Consider the following 20,695-nt stretch of genomic DNA (forward strand, 5'->3'; position numbering starts at 1 on the left):
GACCTAAAAGATTGTGTCAAGTATGTGTGTAGTGGAGAAGAAGCTTAAGTCACGTGTTCTCAAGTAGCTTTCAATTTTATTTTGAGCGTGCAGAGCCCTGACTAGTGAATTCAAGCCTGTTGATAAACAGTTTATTTTTCTTGTTTACTTTTCACAGGCTGGTGAGAAGCTGTCCTTCCACACTCAGGGGCCGTGGACTAAGAAGCAGTGCTCTCGAGCTTACAGAGAGACTCCTTCAGAAACTGGTCTAAACCAGGAGCTTTACTTGTTAACTTTTGCTGAACTGATGCCACCCAGAGCAATCCCATGTTCTATTGTCCAGGTTATGTTTTAATGCAGGAAGAAAAAAGCCCCAAAATATCTCCACTGCTGTCTTTTATTAAGTAATGCAAAATACAGTATTAATTATGACACTGCATGCATTTTAGACAATATAAATGCAAGCTTACAGAAAATGTGACAAAGAAACCCTCAATTACTTTTGAGGTAGTATACAAGGAAAAATAGGAAAGCAGAAACACAGTGGATTAAAAGAACAAAATATTAATTTCACTTTGTGCATACATTAGTCACTCATAAATACATTTGTATGAAATAACTTAAGATACAATTCCATTCCTGTTAAAAAATATACTTCTTCAAATTCACCATTCTTGTTTGTTTTGTTTTCACATGACATTTTATGGTATTTTGTCAGGTGGATTTATTTTTTATCACTGCCATCATGATTTTACCCTTTTCCTCCAAGAGTTTAGGCACTGATGGCCTCATGCACAAAAATAAATAAGAAACCTGCTTGAAGGGAAAAGAATTCTGCTCAAATAGCTTAGGATAGTCTAATAAATACCATTTTGTTTATAAAAATATTTCAGGTTTATAAAAGAGGGGAGGGGACGGTCTCCCACATGGAAAGGATGTTAAGTGAAAAGTGCTGTGTAACATTTTTGAAGAGATTTTGTTTTAAACATATAGTACCATTATGAATATATCTTTTATAATAATCCTGTTTCTTAGAACCTTATTGTTCACTAGAAGTATCAAATGCTCTATGTTTCCTTTTGTTTGTTGTCTTATTGCCGTTTTGGAAGATGCCTAGTTCAGCAGGGTTCCGTATAATTGTGCTTTTGTAAGGCTGTCCTTCCGACTCAAACCAGTACTCCCAGTCCGTTGAAACTGCTGCTGTTTGCTGTGAACACCTGAATGGCTTCCTTGCTCCGTGGAAGACTGGTGGATTTCTGAAGCCTCCATGGAACTCTGATTGAGGGACTCTGCTGAGCTGTTGGGACTCACGTCCACGTATTCTCTTTTCAATACCGGGCTATTTTCAATGTTTTTGCTACTGCATAACTGGACGGTGATCCTTTCATTTTTTTGGTCTCTTGATTCTTTTGGTTTGTAAGTGGGCAATTTCTCCTGTTTACAGCTAGCGCTGATGTCAATATTCAGACCACTGTCTGTTCTCAGGAAGCAAGAATCCACAAGTCTGCTTTGGCAGATATCATCTCCCTCTGAACAGCTGTCTGCTTTGTAACTGGCAAAGATGGGGCTTGTTCGACTGTCTCCCTTCTTAACAGGGCTGCTGTAGTACTGTTCTGAAAAACTACAGGGCGACAGCCTGCCAGTGTTCCTGTAAGAGTACGCCCCAATGTCCTCCACGCTCAATTGCCTCCATCTCCCAGGCAAGTCTTCTTCTGAAAGGTGGGTGTTCCTGCACTCGTTCCTCATTTTCTGGTTCGCTAAAGCCTGCTGTGGTGTTATGGCTGAGAAATGAAAGGATTCGTTTGCATAAGGAGGCAGAGTCCTAGTAAAAGTGGGTGAGTTCTCGTTGTCATCGGCAAGCTCCATGTGCTGTGCAGGTTTGGCCTTGACAAACCTGGGACTTCCCTGATGCTCATAACCTGCAGGTGACTTTCTTTCAAACAGTTCGTCTCGGTTGCTCATGTAGATTGCTTGCTGAGAGGCTGTCAGAGTGTTGGCCTGGGCATTCTCCTTCTCCTCGGATGTGACACTGAAGCTGGAGTAAGAGCTGGAGGTTGGCAAAGAGGTAATGTACTCTGGGAAGGCTTCGTGAGAGAAGCTGGAATGGAAACCGTCTTCTTCAACAGTGCTGTCCGTGGAGTTCTGGGACCGCAGGAACCCCACGTCTTTCACTTGCGTGTCCACACTCTGCCTCCTCTCCCTCCTCCTCTCATCCGGGCAGTAAAGGGCAGTGTCGCTGCAGTAGATGTCCGATTTGTACTGGGGCCTTTGACCGAGTTTTCCAGCAGAGTCCTGAAAATTGAGATCCCGTGTAGATGGGCTTGACAAGTGTGAAGACAAGCTGTTTGGATCTGGTTTTTCCAGTACTTTGGCAATGACGCAAGTGGGTATGGTATCAGCGTAAGATGTGTGGCACAAGGGGACAGCAAGACTGCACCCATGTTTTTCCAGATGGATGCTGACTCTTTCCTGAAAGTCAGATGGCAACTGTAACATAGAGAGATGGCAAAGGGGAAAGGAGGAAAGGGTACACGTCAATACTGGTGTCTGCTTGGGCTTGTGCAACATGGAGAGATGAGTGCTGTTTATGACACTACATAGCTCACTATATATGGTTCCTTGACTAATGTGACGGCCACAATCTTTGCGCATTTCTGAAAACAAATGTAACCAAAGGACTTTCATTTATTTACTTAACATTTGCAGATCTTCATCTGCTCCCCCTCATGGAAAACACTGTGAAACTGAAAGGTTTCCTTCCAAGTTAATTCAGGTTGAATAGGAACAGTGTAAAGAATGTAGTAAATGATCTTAAAAAGGCAGGTAGGGAATCACAGCCTACAGCAACACTTTCCAGACTGTGTGCATGGGCGCGATTTGCAGTTGGACTGTGGGAGTGCAGAGGTTTCTGCTGGGGTGAGGAAAGAGGAGGAAGAGATCAGATCCATTCTGTTCTTCTCTTGCCTTTCTTCGAGCTTGTTTTGCCTCCAACCTGCTGCCAAATTGGCCCCTGCCCTCCAGCATCCCATTTGATAAACAATGCTGTTTAAAGAGGCAGGAGAGTTGGTTTCACTGACACTTAAAGCAAAGGCACTGGCTGCTATGACAGGAGTGCTCCTGTGCTGGGAAGAAGCAAATCAAACTGGCTTCCTCACCCCAGCAGCCGGTCACTGCTTGTCAAATCAACCATTCTTATAAGCCTCAACACGATCCCCTCTTCCAGCAGCCGTTAGCTGACTGCTGTTCTAGTTTCTTAGTACACTGACAGAAATAAGAGCTGAGACCTGAATTTACATTATGATTCCTGTGACAGACTAGTCAGAATTAATCAATACGTCTGTTATGCATCAGAAATTATATACTTTTTGGAGAAGGTCAGAAGCAGCTCTGTGGACGGTGGTTCCACCTGCCATTCTGTCATGTGGACCAGAAGAGATTGAGAGACCGTATTCCTTGGTGCGGCTCAAAAAATCTGGTAGGTAATGCCTATGCAGGTGTCACCAAGCATGCTTGCCAGTCAAATTTTATCTGCCTTGCTTGTTTCAGATCTCTGTCTGACAGCGATATAAGAGAGAGCTGCATGGTGTCTGTCTCTCAGTATTTCTTGCTGGAAATCAGAACAACTCGTGTTTGGACTAAGTTTTGAGTTTGTGTGTGGGATAGCTCCTTTGATATCCATGTTGATTTACACCACTTAAGAATTAAGTCCTTGAATGCTTGGCTGAACTCTGATTGACTCAGCTTTTTCTTTTTATAACTAGAAATCAAGTTCCTCTTTACCAAATAATCAGTGGTTAGCCTTATAGCCCTAACAATCTCACTCCCTCCTTAACTTTGTTTGTGTAGGGGCGAGAACCTTAAAAATACTGAAGTGCCCCCCCCCCCCCCCCATTTTAGGCAAGAGAAATTTAAGGTGCCTGCTACTTGTAAAGATCTCACATTGTAGAAGATACAGTGCTCCTCTTTTATCTTCACCAGGAAGATTTTAAAGTTGCTTTAATCTCCAAAACTCAATGTGTTAAAAATATGGCATGTTGTGAAATGGCATTCTTGTTAATGTGGAGTAGGATGAGTGTTTTTTCAACTGACAGACCTTCCAGGTTATTTTGGATTAATCATTATGTAGTTAATTAGCTCAAATGTATTCCATTGGAAATAAAGAGTATGATATTGCCAATCTGCTGGCAGACAGCAATATTAGTCATGGTAAGTACAGATGCAACAAAGATTGAATAAATAGGTTGCAAAATAGGGCTGCTGTAAATTGCCACAGAAATGAGGAAAAGAAATACAGTTCGTTTAATGTGAAACTGCTGTATGGGACAGCTATTATTTCAGTACCCTGTAATACCACTCTTTGATCTATTTTGTGTATACATTATTTAGATTATGAAATGCGTAAAGAAACAGAACATTATTTTCTGGTCATTACACTGGAAACTGGCATTACTAAGATGATATTGCTGTCATTACTACATGGTACTATAGTTTGGGCTTCTGGATAATATACAATACTTTCTCAGTCAATATTTGCATTTGTAAGGAATTTATTGGCTGTGACAGCATATTCACACTTGCTAACTTAATAAATACTTGGATTTATGAATGGAGTCTTTGCCTATTTAATTGAGCGTATGACAAGTTGGGAAACTGTGGGGAGATCCCACATTTGTCAGAGTTTTCTACAGGTGAACCACTATGTACTTTTTAGGTCCTAATTCTTGCTAACAGGTAGGGTGCTTTCAGGTGTGAGTAATGTCATGATAATTCCTGGATATGCATTGCTAAGGGAAGTCAGTTACTAGGAAAAAATAACAGGCCCAAGATAATGGTTAATTTGGAAGTTGTCTCTCCATTCCAGGAAATCATCGCCCATTTGACAGAAGAGTCCTCCTCTGTCCTTATTTACCAGGGTTTTTTAGTGCTCTGAAACAGTCTGCTGGCTTAGAAATGGTTTATACATTCCACATTCAATTTTATATTATTCCTTCGCAGAATTGCACAAGAGAGACCGTTTGAGGGGATGTTAACCTGATGGTGCTGACGAAGGGAAGGCTTTTCTCCACGAGCTTCACCAGAGCAATATAGATGAGAAAGGTACTATTGCTTGGTGTAGGGCCTGCATCCCTACGGACAGTCCTGTTCACTAAGATATTTGCCTCCCCTTTAAGGAGTCTATTCCTCAAGCCCGGTTTCCTTGGAAGCAAGGATTATTAATTAAAGTTTACACCTTGGAAATCAATCATTCAATGCTCTGGTTGCTTTAGAAAAGGACATTTGTTCTGTCAGTCCATTTTAAAATTCAGGTTTAGAAATCAGCTGGACTGGAAAATAGCTTCAGGAGGAAAATTGATTCTATCGGAACCTCTGATGCTTGCAGCTAGTTATTTCCCTGCTCTCACCCCCCTGCTTCCCCCCTCCCCCCCTCAGCATTTTGCATTCTAGAGTTCTCAGCATTCTGGTTTTGCTAAAACCTTTATTTTTTGTGTGATCAGTGCAGGCCCCTTCTACTGGATAGCAGAGTTTTTGGGGCAGAGAGTACCTCCAAGTTCCATCTCTGGCTGTGATTTTGTCAGCACCAAGAGAATGGTGCTGCAGAGAATGCCAGCAGGTGCACAAGCCCTCCTGCTGCTTAAAGGGGGGTGGAAATCAAAGCCTCCAGGGTAAACAAGTTTTGGAATTGATACATGTAAAATAACTTGTTTTCCATAAAATATTTATTTCTTTGAATATTCACCAAGTTTGGTCACATTACCTCCGAAAGCTTATGTGCCCTGTCGTAATTCTTGCTGCACTGGAGCAACTGAGCAGCTAAATTGCAGTCCTTCCTATAGAGCTCCTAGAAAAACAAAAAATAGCCTGTATTTTAAAGTTTGCAAATAGCTTGTGGCGTTCAGCCTTTCTCCCATGCCTGAACAATCTTTTAAAAATTGACTTTGGGGAAATTTGGAGCATACTTTAACTTTTAAATACATTAAGATTCCTTGTTTCTTGCACGGTCCAGAGATGGTTGCCCTTTTGCTCCGTGAGGGCTGATAGAATTACTAAAAAGGAAATGTTGAGAACTGTTACTAGAGAACAGTAATCTGCATTTCAAAAGATGGATACTTACCGTTAGGAACTGGACTTTATACTGTTAACATATGTGGTGCTATGAAGGCCAAAATAAACATGATCTTTTAGCAAAAAGAAAATCTAGGAACAGACAATTTTTACTATTATGCAGATCAGCACTAAGACACTACTTTAGAAAATGCTTCAACGATCTTATGAGACTGTGGGAGAAATTAATTGCAGAAATATACATTTGTTTTTTAACAAGAAGGCCTTTTTCTCTTTTTGAAACTTTCTTGCTGTTTCCTGGCTCCTTTCACATCTTGCAGAACACAGGTATACAAATATATTTAATCTTACTGCAAATATTTGATGCTGCAGAACAGGGTATTTTTACCGGGTAAAAAATTACCATGAGAATTCCACACAGGGGAAAAAGAGAATTTAAACAAGATGCTTCTACTATTTTTTTATGGAATGGCTCCCACAGCCTACTTAATGGGAAAATTCAGTACATAGAATTGCCCTTTGTTTAAATTTAGTTTAGCACACGTGACTGTAACTGTATCCTTCAACCAGTAACTTTGGGTTCCTGGAGGTAAGAGTTGGATGTTGTTTCTCCTGAGCTAGATGCTGTTAAAACCAAAGCTGGCTTCAGAAGTTGGCTTTATAGGTGGGCATAAATGAGACAGACAAAGCATAAAGGTACCATAGACACTGGGCTGTGTTAACCTGTAAAAACTAGATAATGTTTATACAGAAAAGATGTTGCATAATGAAGTGATTTGAATTTTCTCTGGCACTAATATTATAATTCTATCACATGAAGATTTTTACTTGTTCCACTTCTTCTTTTAAAAATGATAAAGAAACTTTCTATGAAAAGGAAAGGTGGAAATTCCCTCTGTTTTGAAATACCATTACAAAGGTATTCTGTAATAGCAAGTGCAACAAGATGTTCCTGGGAGTCTGTGAGGCATGGAGGTAGTAAGTGTATTTTTCCTATGATCGTTAGTTCATGATATCTTTATATTCAAGGGCCTTTAGATACTCTTGGTTTGTAGGTTTTTTTGTACATGCCTCTTCTGCCTTAAATGTACTAGGGAGATGCATTCATTTATGTAGGTCTTAAATTTTATATGACTACACCCTAGTTTTATTCCTGAAAACAGATGCAAACAGTAGGAATCCAAGAATTCAATTTAGAAGCAAAATCTGTTGCACGTGCGTGTGATTTTGATTTGTCACATTCACCCTAAACACATGATATATTGCTGCTCAATGTATAGTGCAAACAAGCACTCCAAATCCTGCATGGCATTACTAGACATGCAAAGATCAAGTCACTCCAAAATATAATCCTTTCTTCAAAAGTTGTGAGGCTCTGTTTCTGCGAAGCGGTTGTCATGGAGCGTACAAAAAGCTTTTCTGACACTTTATTTTTAGCAGCTTTAAAAATTACTACAGAAAAATTACATGCAAGTTGAATGTGCCACGTGTACTTTTGTTCTCAACATGCTGGGACATGCCATGTGACTGGGGTGACTTTCTGCCCTTTAATGTTTATCTGGATGGAAACCAGCCACATCTGTGGCAACCAGAACAATACTTGGCACTTAATACCAAAAGCGTTTTCCATAGTCTAGAACATGTTTTTGCATCAAAACCATCACTTTCTGTATCTGTCAGAAGAGTAAGGGGGAATATAATCGAAGGAAGAAATATTGGCGAGACAAAACCATGTTCTACCCATGTAAGTTTAATACCGTCTCTACGTACTAGGTATAATATTAATGATTCATTTCATAGGTCTTTATTTTAAAATCTGGAATTTAACCTTTACTTTCATTAGTGATGACACTAATAACTAAGGGCAGAATTTTGTCTGTGAATCGACCTCAGTTATGAAGAGGTGGCACTGTTATTTGAGGGTTCTAGACCATACTCTAATGTTCAGAGTAGTTCAGAATAATTCTTGGAAGAAGGGTACTCGGAGCTCCAGTCCAGTTGAAACTGCCTTTTAAAAACTATGAATACTGAAAACACTTCTTCAAATGTGGGCTCAAACCTGATTCCATGAAGTAGTGTAAATACATGCACACTTCTTGGGAGATTTTGACAATTTTTTTCACATCTATTTTAAATCTGAAATAGCTTCACTGATTTCAGCTAACTTAGTCTGGATGTATACCTGTGCTTCTAAAACCTAAATGTAGCCCATTGCATTTACCATGTTCAGTTAGTTACAGCTATCAGAGTTCTGAAGTAACTGTTGTTTCAGCACAATTTCTATAAAGTAAAAGGTCGGGTTGTAAACTCTTTGTTTCCTTTGGAAAGCTGTTAATCACGTAGGGACAATTCACATCAAGAAGCATATTAATGAGGATGGAGCAGCTTATCCTGGAGGCCATCATCAAGCAAGTGGAAGAAAAGAAGGTTATCAGGAGTAGTCAGCATGGATTCACCAAGGGGAAATCATGCCTGACCAATCTGATAGCTTTCTACGATGGCATGACTGGCTGGGTAGATGAAGGGAGAGCTGTGGATGTTATCTACCTTGACTTCAGCAAGGCTTTCGACACAGTCTCCCATGATATCCTCCTGGGGAAGCTGAGGAAGTGTGGGCTGGATGAGTGGTCGGTGAAGTGGATAGAGAACTGGCTGAATGGCAGAACTCAGAGGGTTGTCATCAGCGGCGCTGAGTCTAGTTGGAGGCTGGTGACAAGTGGTGTCCCTCAGGGGTCAGTACTGGGCCCAGTCTTGTTTAACTTCTTCATCAACGACCTGGATGAAGAGTTAGAATGTACCCTCAGCAAGTTTGCTGACGACACCAAACTGGGAGGTGTGGTAGATACACCAGAAGGCTGTGCTGCCATTCAGCGTGACCTGGATAGGCTGGAGAGCTGGGCAGAGAGGAACCTGATGAGGTTCAACAAGGGCAAGTGCAGGGTCCTGCACCTGGGGAGGAACAACCTCATGCACCAGTACAGGCTTGGGGTGGACCTGCTGGAGAGCAGCTCTGCGGAGAGGGACGTGGGTGTCCTGGTGGACGACAGGTTAACTATGAGCCAGCAGTGTGCCCTGGCTGCCAAGAAGGCCAATGGGATCCTGGGGTGCATCAAGAAGAGTGTGGCCAGCAGGACAAGGGAGGTTCTCCTTCCCCTCTACACTGCCCTGGTGAGGCCTCATCTGGAGTACTGTGTACAGTTCTGGGCTCCCCAGTTCAAGAAGGATGAAGAGCTACTGGAGAGAGTCCAGCGGAGGGCTACAAGGATGGTGAGGGGACTGGAGCATCTCCACTACGAGGAGAGGTTGAGGGAACTGGGCTTGTTCAGCCTGAAGAAGAGAAGGCTGCGAGGGGACCTTATAAATGCCTACAAATATCTGAAGGGTGGGTGTCAGGAGGATGGGGCCAAGCTCTTTTCAGTGGTGCCCAGTGACAGGACAAGGGGCAATGGGCACAAACTGAGGCACAGGAAGTTCCGTCTGAACATGAGGAGGAACTTCTTCCCTCTGAGGGTGACGGAGCACTGGAACAGGCTGCCCAGGGAGGTTGTGGAGTCTCCTTCTCTGGAGATATTCAAGACCCGCCTGGACAAGGTCCTGTGCAGCCTGCTGTAGGTGACCCTGCTTCGGCGGGGGGGTTGGACTAGATGACCCACAGAGGTCCCTTCCAACCCCTACTATTCTGTGATTCTGTAATGAGATCAAATGCTCCCTGCCATGATTAAGAATTCATATGAAATATGGGAAGATTGAATGCTAGATGCTGAAAAATAAATGCTAAAGAGAAGTATGCCTTCTGCAGATGAATTGTTTAATAAGTGTCTAAGGAATGGCACAATAATGAACTAAATGCCTGCAATCTTCCTTTCTTTGCTGTCTTTTTAGGTTTATCCCTGGAAGATTTTTGTGAGCTTGGTTGCCAGCTGCAGTATGCATGCCAGTTTTCAGCAGTGTTTAATGAAATGCAGGGTGACAATCTCCAGAGATGTTCCCTGTTTTGTTCCACACAGCGATAGGTAAATTGTTACACATGAACCACAGCCGGGGACAACCTGGCTCCCACTCCCTGCAATGATCTGAGTGACGAGGTGGGGTCAATCCTACCTTCTGCTAGCAGAGCTCACTTGTGCTGGGCATCCCATTTCAGTGAGAAAAGACTGAAAGGTCAGAGGGACTGCAGGAAATGTAGGGCTCTACACTATGCCTTATGATGAATCCTCTCTCCATACATGCTTCCACCAGCTTGCTGTACTAGACTTTAACTGATGGCAAAGTCAATGTGGGAACATTGCCATTTCTTAGAATATTTAAAAAATTTGTTTTAGATAGTACATAAGGAAAAAAATTTCAATGAAAAATCTCACGCTAACCCCATAGCTTAAGGAAAACTGAATTTACAAAACGATGAAAACATCAAACATGAATTTTCACTGTCGAGGTGACAAGTTACATTTTATGTAAACAGTAAGAAATTATTCTGTAATTCCATGAAACAGCATGGCGTAATTTATTTCTGAATATAATCTCAAGATGTATTGATAATTAAATACTTACATTGTCTTCTGACAACTTATCTATTGTCACCTTGGCCTCTATTAAGTGATTATTGAGTGCAATTATTTCATGGCTCAATGCTCGTTTTTCCTCTTCGTAATGTTGACCCTGTGTAGAAAATGGAGTAGTCAGTATTTTTATTACTGTCAGAAAATTTCAGAAAAAGGCCCAAAGGTTGATGTCATTCTCAAATCCAGGGAAAAGCACAACAGACCAATATATTTTTTTCTATTTTTTGCTATTTTCACTCAGCAGATAAGGCAATGTGCTTTGAAAATATGGAGGTCAAAGTGAGCTCACATTAGAAACCTTCACAAAAGGCTCTAGCTAGCCTGGGCAAAAGCATTTGGTTAAACACCAGCTATTCCTTATTTGTCACAAGGCAGGGCTTCTGACCTGAAATGGACTTGGGCTGGTCCTGGCTTTTACTACAAGAACGTTTCATTTACATCATTACATCATCCCATTCTCATCAGGGAGTAAGAACAATATTTAAAAAGGAAAGAAACTGTGTTTGAGCCACTTTCTTTTTAGCTGTTGACTATGCTGGCTGCTTTAAAACCCTGAATGAGCTTGCTCATTTCTCAAGATGAATGTCTGCCTGATTGCAGGGTTAACACTCATTAGCAGAATGTGACCCACTGTGGGATAACAGGAAAATAGATTCAAACTTCTAGGTGCCCACTGATTTAATCTTGTTACCAGTAGGCTGCGACTCTTTTATTATAAATGCAAAGAAGTCAGTGGGAAAAGTAAAGTGCCACTGGCCCTTCCCATACTGTGTCCCATTTTAATATTGCAATGTTTACTGTGCCACCTCATATATCAAAAATTATTTTGTAGGAACCATTTATAACCGTGCCTCCAGCCTTATGTTATTATTCAAAAGTACAGTAGCTTCTGAATGCTCTAGCTGAGATCAAGGCATCTTCCTTGTGCTCAGAGCTGTACAAGACCATGATAACAAGAGGGTTTGCCAATTATCTGGAGGGATCTTTAAGAAAGAACAGAAAATAGGGTAAACTTTAACGTGGACCTGTTTTGTTTAGTGAACTCAACCCAGTGACAAATTCACAATCTCACTTCCCATTCTAAAGTTGTTAGAGTAATTTGTGAAGGACTTTCTCCAGCAGGATGGTTGTATTAGCTACTGAAATTTCCCAAATGCCGTATTACCAGGGTCACACAAAAATCTACTGTCAACACGCACTCGACATTGTCAGCTAATTGACAGCAATGGGAGTTGTGTGTTCTGAAGTCCAAATGAATATCAAGGTTAATTACCCAGCTGCAAAGCACCAGGCTATATTGAAGAAGGGTGATTTAAATTGGAAGTAACAACTCTCATCCTAAGTTTCTTTTTAAAGACAAATACCTTGTCAAACGGTCTAAGCAAACTCATGACTTGCTTTAAACAGCACAGCTACAACTCAATTGTCTTTGTGAAGGTCTGGACAGGCCTGTTTTAATGTTGGCTTTTCTACAGACCTTCCATTCCCCGCTGTTGCAAGACATCCATCCTGACAGCCCAGCTATGCCTGGAGGCTGGTTCAGACTCAACACCTCTCCTGTCCTTGTTCCGCTCAGTCAGGTGCCCCTGGTAGCTGCCCGTGGACCATATCATGAAAAGCCAAAGCGTAGCTTTGAGAGCTTGCAAGAGTTCCAAGCTCATTGATTTTGACAAGACACATGATCTTAGGGGCTGTGTTTTCTAATTAGGCTGATTGACATGGTTTTATATGAGGTCCTTAACTCTCATTGATTTTGTTGTGAACTGAACAACTGGGCACTTTGTAAACCATATGGACATCTGTGCACCTCTAGAAATCTGCCTCCTTTGAGAGCATGACTGACGATTATATTTTCAAAGGTATTTCGCTGTGTAACGAGGTACACAAGTGACCACCTAAGTAGCTGGGAAAAATGTATCCCCTCAATTTGCCAAGTCATTTCATGCTTTTGAAGGATCCAGGCCTACTGAGTACAGACTTCATCTTCCAAATAACCATTTCTATTGAAGATTTTATCAATCCTTGTATGACAAGTTGTCAAAGCCAGGGCAGCTAATTTGTAGGACTGCCTGTTGCTAGAACTTTTTCTTATTTCAGTAAGTGTTGCTCTTGCCTAACCAAATTGAACTTGACTCAATATATTTTACAGTTCAGGAAAGATCATCTGATCAAGGATTTATAGTCTTCAGCAGAGAGAAACTCATGAAATGGAAGCAAATTCAGGCTGTGGAAGCAGTACTTTCCATTGTATTGAGTGATGCTGAATTTGACCAAATTATGGTTTCATTTTATTTCAGTTATGATAACTTTTGGCCAGATGTTTTTGCAGACTTTGTATCTGACCAAGTGTGACTTTAAAAAATATTTTATATTTGTTGAACTGTAAAATTCGCCTCAGTCCAAATTTATACTAGATGGGTCAGCAGATAGACACCCAAGTCATAAACATCTCAGCAGCGCTTTGGAGGCGGGGGAATGAGAAAGAAAGGCCAGTCCCAGTATCTTGCACCAGTAGACGTTTGCATCTTTCTCTTGAAATCAATGTTGTTGACATGGGCAAAGACTCTCTCCCACTGTAGCAAAATGAGGTAGCCTAAGGGTGGACCCTGAAAGGCTTTGGCATATTGACCACATACTGTGTGTCCATCTTTGAAAGTTCAGGGCTTCAGTGAGATGTTGTGGCCCAGTGGTGGCAAGAAGAGGACAGAGGCATAATCCTGACACTACCTTGGGGAAAATCGTGCAGCTGGAAGAGATGGTATGGTAGTGCTGGATCACTGCATTAAAGGGATTGCTGGTTACTGGGGACTGTAACTTTGAGCTCTCCAGTTGCAGATGAACAATAGTATTTTCAGCATCAGGTACAGATATCAGAGAAGGATGAAAGCAGGACAGGAATTGCAATATCAACACTATGATTGTGAGTTACAAATAGAAATACTTATTTTACTTGTAACTGCTTTTGGCAGATTCCTATACATCTGGTATTTTTTAGGTGCTTGGTCATCCCGCTCTTTCATAATGCTGGTGACCTCTCCTCTCTCCTTTTGGCAATGCTTTCTGCTCTGCAGGTGCTAACAAAGTGTCTCTCAAAGCTCAATAACAGATTAAGTTAATGGTGTTATTGATATGCCAATAGCTTGCAGCTGGGCTGAGGGCTCCTGAAGTCCACTCCAAAATTCCATAGCTATAGGGTGCAAAGGGGTGAGCTTCTGGTGGATCTTTGTTCAGAAATCTTTGCTGAGTCAGCTCAGTGCTTCTTGCCCCTGCCTCCTCCCTCAGCACAGAGCCAGCATAAAAGAATGCATCTCCATAGCATCTGACTAACTCGAGGGAGCTGAAATCATGTGCCCACATTGAAGTCAGATCAAATTTGTACTGCTGGGTGACCCCGGAAGTGCACGGCACTGATGTTGATGCTGGGGGAACCAAGTGCTCAGAGCTCTTGCTCCTAGCCTGGATTTAGCATGAGCCTCACTGCTTCCTTCTCAGATCTGATGAAGGAATTGCGTGTCTGCTCTTCACAACAGGATCAAATGAAAGATGTTTTCTCTGTCTGGAACCTTTTTTTTCTTATAATGTTTATCTATCATAGTGACAACATCACTCATATCTTCACAGATATAAAGAAACCTCAGGTTAGACTCAGTGCATGGGAATGCATATCTTTTGGAGTCAGTGAAGCAGCATCTAATTATTACTGATAACTACACTAATAATGGGGGATGAGAACGTGTTATTGATCAAAGAGAAAGGACATCCAGATGTTCCATGCATTCTCAGTAATTGTTCAATGACAGTACTTCAATGATGAATGAGGATGAATTTGTTTTAGAGCATCTATTAGTGCATCTGTCTCATCCTGGTGAGATATTAATAAAAATATTCAGCCCTTGAGGAACTGAAGGTTGAGAGAGTACACAATAGTCTCTCCCGCCAGGTGTGGAATCTTTTCACTGCAGCAGAGCGTAGTAGTGTGGCTTAGTTCAAGCTTTTGTGCACTCTTCTTCCCATCCAGGTGTGTCATGGTCTCTGCTGAGCAAGACATAGTTTTGAAATAGTGTTTGAATCAAGGGACCGCTTAGCTCACTTGCAGAATCTTAAATAGACTGTTTGGTGAGGGGGATGATTAGGCCAGGGGCACATCCAACAAAGTAAAGAAAACAAGAATGAGAAAATTTATGGTGGAAATACAACATTTTTTCTATCATAACTCTTAAAGCTAACAGCTTTTACAGGAACAGTATTTACAGTACTTGCCCATAGACCATATACATAACATATGTTTTATCAATTGGCTCATAAAAAAGCAAGATATGGCTTAGATTTGCAGATATTACTGGGTATTCTCTGCAGTAAATCATGATTTTAAGCATTAATGCCTGTTAGTTTCTGATCTGCAGATCTTCATGTTATTATGACAGATTATGTGTTTGTGTGTGCATGTTTATGGATGCTTTGGAGCTATGTGAGTTTATCTGCCAGTTGAGAGCCTAGCTATGGATATCCCCTACTCACACTCACTTGCACCCATGGGCAGAAACTAATAAAAACAAAGAACTGACAAGATGGGAACAACAATTAAGAATAAGGAAAGATATTTCAATAAATCATGAAACGGTATCAACTCATACCATTTCATAGCATGAACCTTGGACTGCAGGACTGGGCACCAAGCATTACTTGACAGCACCGTTTAATCATTGGATCATCGAAAGGTTAGTGTTCAAAGAGATCTTCTAGATCATTTAGTTCCAACCGCCCTGCCATGGGCAGGGACACCTTGCTCTAGACCAGGTTATTCAAAGCCCCATCCAACCTGGCCTTGAACACTTCCAGGGATGGGACATTCACACCTTCTCGGGGCAACCTGTTCCAATGCCTCACCGCCCACATAGTGAAAAATTTATTCCTTATATCTGATCTAAATCTACCCTCTTTCAGTTTAAAGCTATTACCCCTTCTCCTATCCCTGCATGCCCTTGTAAAAAGTCCCTTTCCAGCTTTCTTGGAGGCCCCTTTCAGGTATTGGAAGGATGCTATAAGGTCTCCCCACAACCTTCTCTTCTCCAGGCTGAAGAGCCCCAACTTTCTCAGCCTTTCCTCATAGGAAAGGGGTTCCAGCCCTCTGATAATTTTTGTGGCCCTTCTCTGGACCCACTCCAACAGATTCATGTCCTTCCTGTGATGAGGGCTCCAGAACTGGATGCAGTACTTTAAGTGGGGTCTCACCAGAGCGGAGCAGAAGGGCAGAATCCCCTCCCTCAACCTACTGGCTGTGCTGCTTTTGATGCAGCCTAAGATATGATTGGCTTTCTGGTCTGCGAGTGCAAATTGCCGGGTCATGCTGAGGTTCTCATCAACCAGCACCTGAAGTCCTTCTTCTCAGGGCTTCTCTCAATCCCTTCTCTGTCAGCCTGTATTTTCTATTTGTGCTTGGGATTGCCCTGACCCATGGGCAGGACCTTGCCCTTGGACTTGTTGAACTTTCTGAGGTTCACCCACCTCTCAAGCCTGTCTGGGTCATTCTGGATGGCATCACTTTTCTCCAGTGTGTTGACTGCATGACTCAGTTTGGTGTTGTTGGAAAATGCTGAGGGTGCACTACCACTGTCTATGTCACTGACAAAGAAGTGAAACAGCACCGGTACCAGTACCAACTCCTGAGGAACACCACTCATCACTGGTCTCCACTTGGACATTGAGCTGTTGATCGCAACTCTTTGAGTCCAACCATCCAGTCAATTCCTTATCCACCGAGTAGTCCATCCATCAAATCCATGTCTCTCTGATTACGAGACGAGTATGTCGTGTGGGATAGTGTCAAATGCTTTGCTCAAGTCCAGGTAGATGACATCAGTTGCTCATTTTGCCTGTGTTACATATGTTTTGCTTTTTTGTTTTTGCTTCTTTGTATAAAAATCTTATTTTGGTTTAACAGTAAAACGAGTATCCAAAGGAGCTATTCACTTACAGAGTCACTGAACCCAGAAGTTTGTTTAAGAATGTGCATCTGTACAAGCCACTGGAGAAAAAGAGCCAAACATTTGGCTAATTTATTAGGTAATTCTTTGTCAAGTTACAAACAAAACTGCAGGAATGAATAGGGATGTATGCAGAGTCTGTGGTAACAGCCTGATTGCACTTCGTGATGTACCTCTGTCTCGTCTGCTCTTCCTACTGCAGTAATCTCCAGGACACCCATCCTTGTCTCAACACCTCTTCATAATAGAGCCTGGCTTTCAGGAATGTCATCACATCATGGTAAGGAGTAATGACTAATTCATTATATTTATTCTATGGTATATTATGTATTTATTTAAAGTGATTTTCTGTTTCCACACTCTCAAGGGTGCAGGCAAGGCTGAATTCTTCAGAGACAAATGTATGACATTAAGGATTTTAAGATATTCACTTTTCTGGGAGGGTCAGAGAAGATATCTTGCTGATGTGTCTTGTGCTGGAGGCTTTACCTACTGCAAAAATCTATGTCATGCTGAAGTTCTTCTACTTAAAGAAGATAGCGGCAAGAACATTATTCCAACGCAACAGGCCTTTCTTATGATAAGCACATGGGATACAGGAAGTGACAGCTGTATGAGGCTTGGGTTGGCTCAGGAAGAGACTAGACTGTCTGCTCTTGCCATAGGAGAAGATTTTTTTTATTCTCTACTTTTATCTAGGAGCTCATCAAAACAATTAGAAAAAAATTACATAGTCATAGTGAAATGGAAGGTAAAAAGACTTGAACTGAACTACTGGTAAGTAGCAAATCATTTTGCAAAGAGAAAAAGTTGTTACGTGAATGGTTGGAAAAGGAGAAGCACCATTACTCCAGGCCACACCAGGTAGGCTCATCAGGCTTGCAGCCTGAAGCTGTGACTGTAATGACTGCTTGTTTGATGCTCAAACTTTCTAGACATACAGGTTCATCTTTGGAAATGGAGAAATTAGTGGAGACAAGATGTTGCTTAGACTCTACTTAAATGAACTGGGACCAGAAAGTTGCATTAAGTTTATGAGTAAAGCAGGCAAATGGCATAGGAAGAAAAACATGGAACTCTGAACTTTGGAATCTTATATTCATTCATATTAATTACAGAAATTTTTAATATGCAAGTGATTTCTATTGAAGTTAACTACCTAAGCAAGGTCAATTTCCCAATCAAACAACAAAACTAAGGCTAGACTATTTACAGTACTTTGCTCTTTAATACTTTGTTCTGCTCTAGGAATTTTTTGAATTCATATTTCCTGTCACCTTTTGACATTTTTTCTTAATAATTAATTGTGTAGAAGAAAAATTAAGCTCCCCTCTCCTTCCGCCTGTAATTGATGTCTTAAAATAACTGTTTAGCTAAATGCTCTCTCTTGGGAGTTAAGATATTTCTCTCTCACAAAAGTTTGCTCTGATTTATCACACTCCTGTGGCAAGGCTGACATTTCTTCTCTAGGTCTATACTTGCAATCGAGCACACAAGATCTGTTCTTGCAGTGAAGACTTGTGCTGAGCCAGCTCTGTGTCCAAGCCCTTCCTGGTGGTGCCTGGCCAGCTAGTAACCAGCCACAGCAAGTCTGCTCTCCCTGCAGCGCTTGTCACGATAGCAACCCTGGTATTAGTCTTCGTGCTGTATTATTGTTGCCCTGTAGGCTTCTGTCTCCTGACTGCCCCAGTTCACACCTAGGGCTCTGCTTCTTGTTGAATTTGATCCTCATAAACATGTCCACATCCAACGTGTGTATGCCTTTCTATTCTGCAATTCTCATCTCTTACATGTATTTAATATACGTTGAAACATCAGCTAGGGTACTGATTGGAAAGTTTTGGCACGCTGGCTGATAAATTGCAAGTACAGGGAATAGGTGTAATGCACTTGTGTCTTTTCTGTGTGAATTATATTATATATTAGCTATATTAAATAGCTAGTGCAAAAAAAGTCTAAATAAGAAAAGTCATTATGTAAATTGCTTGAAAAAAAGAGAGAATTTTGCTTCCGGTCCTGCTAATGTGTTACTCTTCTCCTCTGCCTCCTAAAGCAGCTCTTTACAGAGATGTCTTATTGTTGTAGCACTTTTTTATATGGGTTTAAACGTGGCTCTTTGAAATTCCTGAGAAACTCTGGGTGGAGGGACAGGCAGGAGTGTGCTGGAGAGCTGGACTGAAGTCAGCTACAAGGTTGTGGTCACATGAAGCTTTGCTAGATACAGTCACACTTGATCCTCAGATCAGGGCCACCGTTTCTGTTGACTAGTGTTTGAGGAGTAAACTACCGTGGTATTAGGGAAGGCTGCAGAAAGAATCTCTCGTACTGCTTAAGCTTTACTATAAAGGAAGTGCAACACTTCCTCCCTATCTGACTGCTGGCATCAAATCCAAAGAAAATAAAACACAGATATATTTTTATGAAAGGATTTGCTCCTATGAGCAGATAGGAAACTCACTGCTATATACTCCTTATGTGGCTATTCAGGGTGGTTACTTGAACCATTGCCACCAGAGTTGTGTAGATGAAAGAGACTCTACCTTTTGGCCAAGAGAGATATCACAACCTTTCTTCCATGTCGTAAGATCGACCGTCTTACTCGAATCAGCTCTACTCTCCTGTGTGCCATTGCAGAGCTATGCTGAAATTTCATTGGCCTCCTTAACTATTCTGCATTATACTGTAACTCCATCGTCATTTTTTACAGTGATGAATCTGGTTTAAAAGGCCTACGCTGTCACAGAGCAGTTCATGGTCCTGTCAGCTGTGCTGGCACGCCTTTATTGCCATACTGAAAGCCAGATTGGTGAAAAATAACCCTTTAAAATGGATAAAACCTTTGTATGGGAAAGAAGTCTTTTAAGCTATTGAGGTGTTTTAAGCTATCTTTGCCATTAAGGAAAGTGTACACGGATTCAATACCCTCAGTACTTCTTCATGGCATTCGGAGATTCGGCTCACAGTCTGAATATTGTCCTGAAGTACCTCAAGATCCAGATTTCTTTTATCCTACAGCTATGCAACAATTTGAACACTGTGATTTCTTGATGCTATTTATCATAGCTATTCGTATATCTCCTAATAATATTAAGTCTTTAAGGTAAGATACTATATTCACAGTAGCTTGTAAATGTTAATATCCTCTTCAGCAGAAGCTAAGGCAGACTTTCCCTTCTTTATATGTCTGGACTGTCGTTGTCCAAGTCTAAGCCAGTCACCTTCCTGCTTTCATTCAGTCAGCACAGAGATTTCTTCAAAGCATGAAATTCCTCATTGTATAGTGACTTTTTTAAGAATTGTCAGAGGAACAGCTCTCCAACAATGCCTGCTTCTCTCCACTGGCTGTTAGAGATGCTGAGCATAAAAATGTTTCAGACATTTACATGCTGAATGGACATCTAGGTTTTAGATACCTAAATCTAGGTAAAATGAAAGTTACTTCAAGTAACTAGCTCAATGGCATACAAATCATGTTTGGCAGAGGCAAGGACTGAATCCATATGTCCTAAGACATAAGCCTCATAATTCATGGGAAGTTTGCTATTCTGGGTCTGTAACTGTCCCCAGGCAAGAGCAGCATGAAGGGATTTTGCAACTAGTCTGCATATAGCTGAGATACACTTTTAGCAAATTGGAAGTGAGCTGTTGCCATACCAGTTTTCATGGGAAAACATCAAGAAAAGGAGCATGTGCTACTTCCCTGGGTAACAGGAGCTCTATGTCTCTGCATTTGCAAACACTTTACTCCATTTGAACAGGTCTGGTTCCTGCATGTAGCCATCGTTTTGTCTGATTAAAAAGCTATTTTTTTATCTATAAAGATATTTAGCATTTTCTCCCCGTGAAGACTTTTATACAAGGCAGTTTTCTTTCTTCGCTACACTAAACAAGTAAGTTGCTTGAGTCTCTTGCTGAGGAAGCTTCTTTACTTCTCATCTTATTTTTCAGTTATCCATCAGCTTGAGTGATTTTCCACACCCTTTTAAATACAGTAAATACCAGAACTTCATCCACTGTCTTCAAACTGCATTTTCCCTTGTCTGGAACTGTGGCAAAATCATTCAATTCTATTCACTGTTCCATGGTTGTACGAATACTATGTTTGTT

General features: G+C 41.3%; 2 protein-coding genes across 12 annotated transcripts in view; one reads left to right on the forward strand and one right to left on the reverse strand.

Moving 5' to 3' along the window:
* Window positions 1–222, forward strand: part of WDR25 (WD repeat domain 25) — a 92,657-nt gene extending 92,435 nt beyond the window's left edge. For all 4 annotated transcript variants that reach the window (XR_012764561.1, XR_012764560.1, XR_012764559.1 and 1 more), the window contains one exon: window positions 158–222. The gene's annotated coding sequence lies outside the window, so the exon portion shown is untranslated. The remainder of the gene's footprint in view (window positions 1–157) is intronic.
* An 801-nt stretch (window positions 223–1,023) lies between these two features.
* Window positions 1,024–20,695, reverse strand: part of BEGAIN (brain enriched guanylate kinase associated) — a 172,288-nt gene continuing 152,616 nt past the window's right edge. For all 8 annotated transcript variants that reach the window (XM_075426505.1, XM_075426499.1, XM_075426504.1 and 5 more), the window contains 3 exons: window positions 10,594–10,701; window positions 5,735–5,818; window positions 1,024–2,466 (listed from right to left, as the gene is read on the reverse strand). In XM_075426505.1, the coding sequence (XP_075282620.1) occupies window positions 1,093–2,466; window positions 5,735–5,818; window positions 10,594–10,701 (1,566 nt within the window). In that variant the 3' untranslated portion in view covers window positions 1,024–1,092. The remainder of the gene's footprint in view (window positions 2,467–5,734; window positions 5,819–10,593; window positions 10,702–20,695) is intronic.

Source organism: Opisthocomus hoazin, chromosome 7 (genome assembly GCF_030867145.1).
Source record: "Opisthocomus hoazin isolate bOpiHoa1 chromosome 7, bOpiHoa1.hap1, whole genome shotgun sequence".
In the NCBI taxonomy this organism is placed as follows: domain Eukaryota; kingdom Metazoa; phylum Chordata; class Aves; order Opisthocomiformes; family Opisthocomidae; genus Opisthocomus; species Opisthocomus hoazin.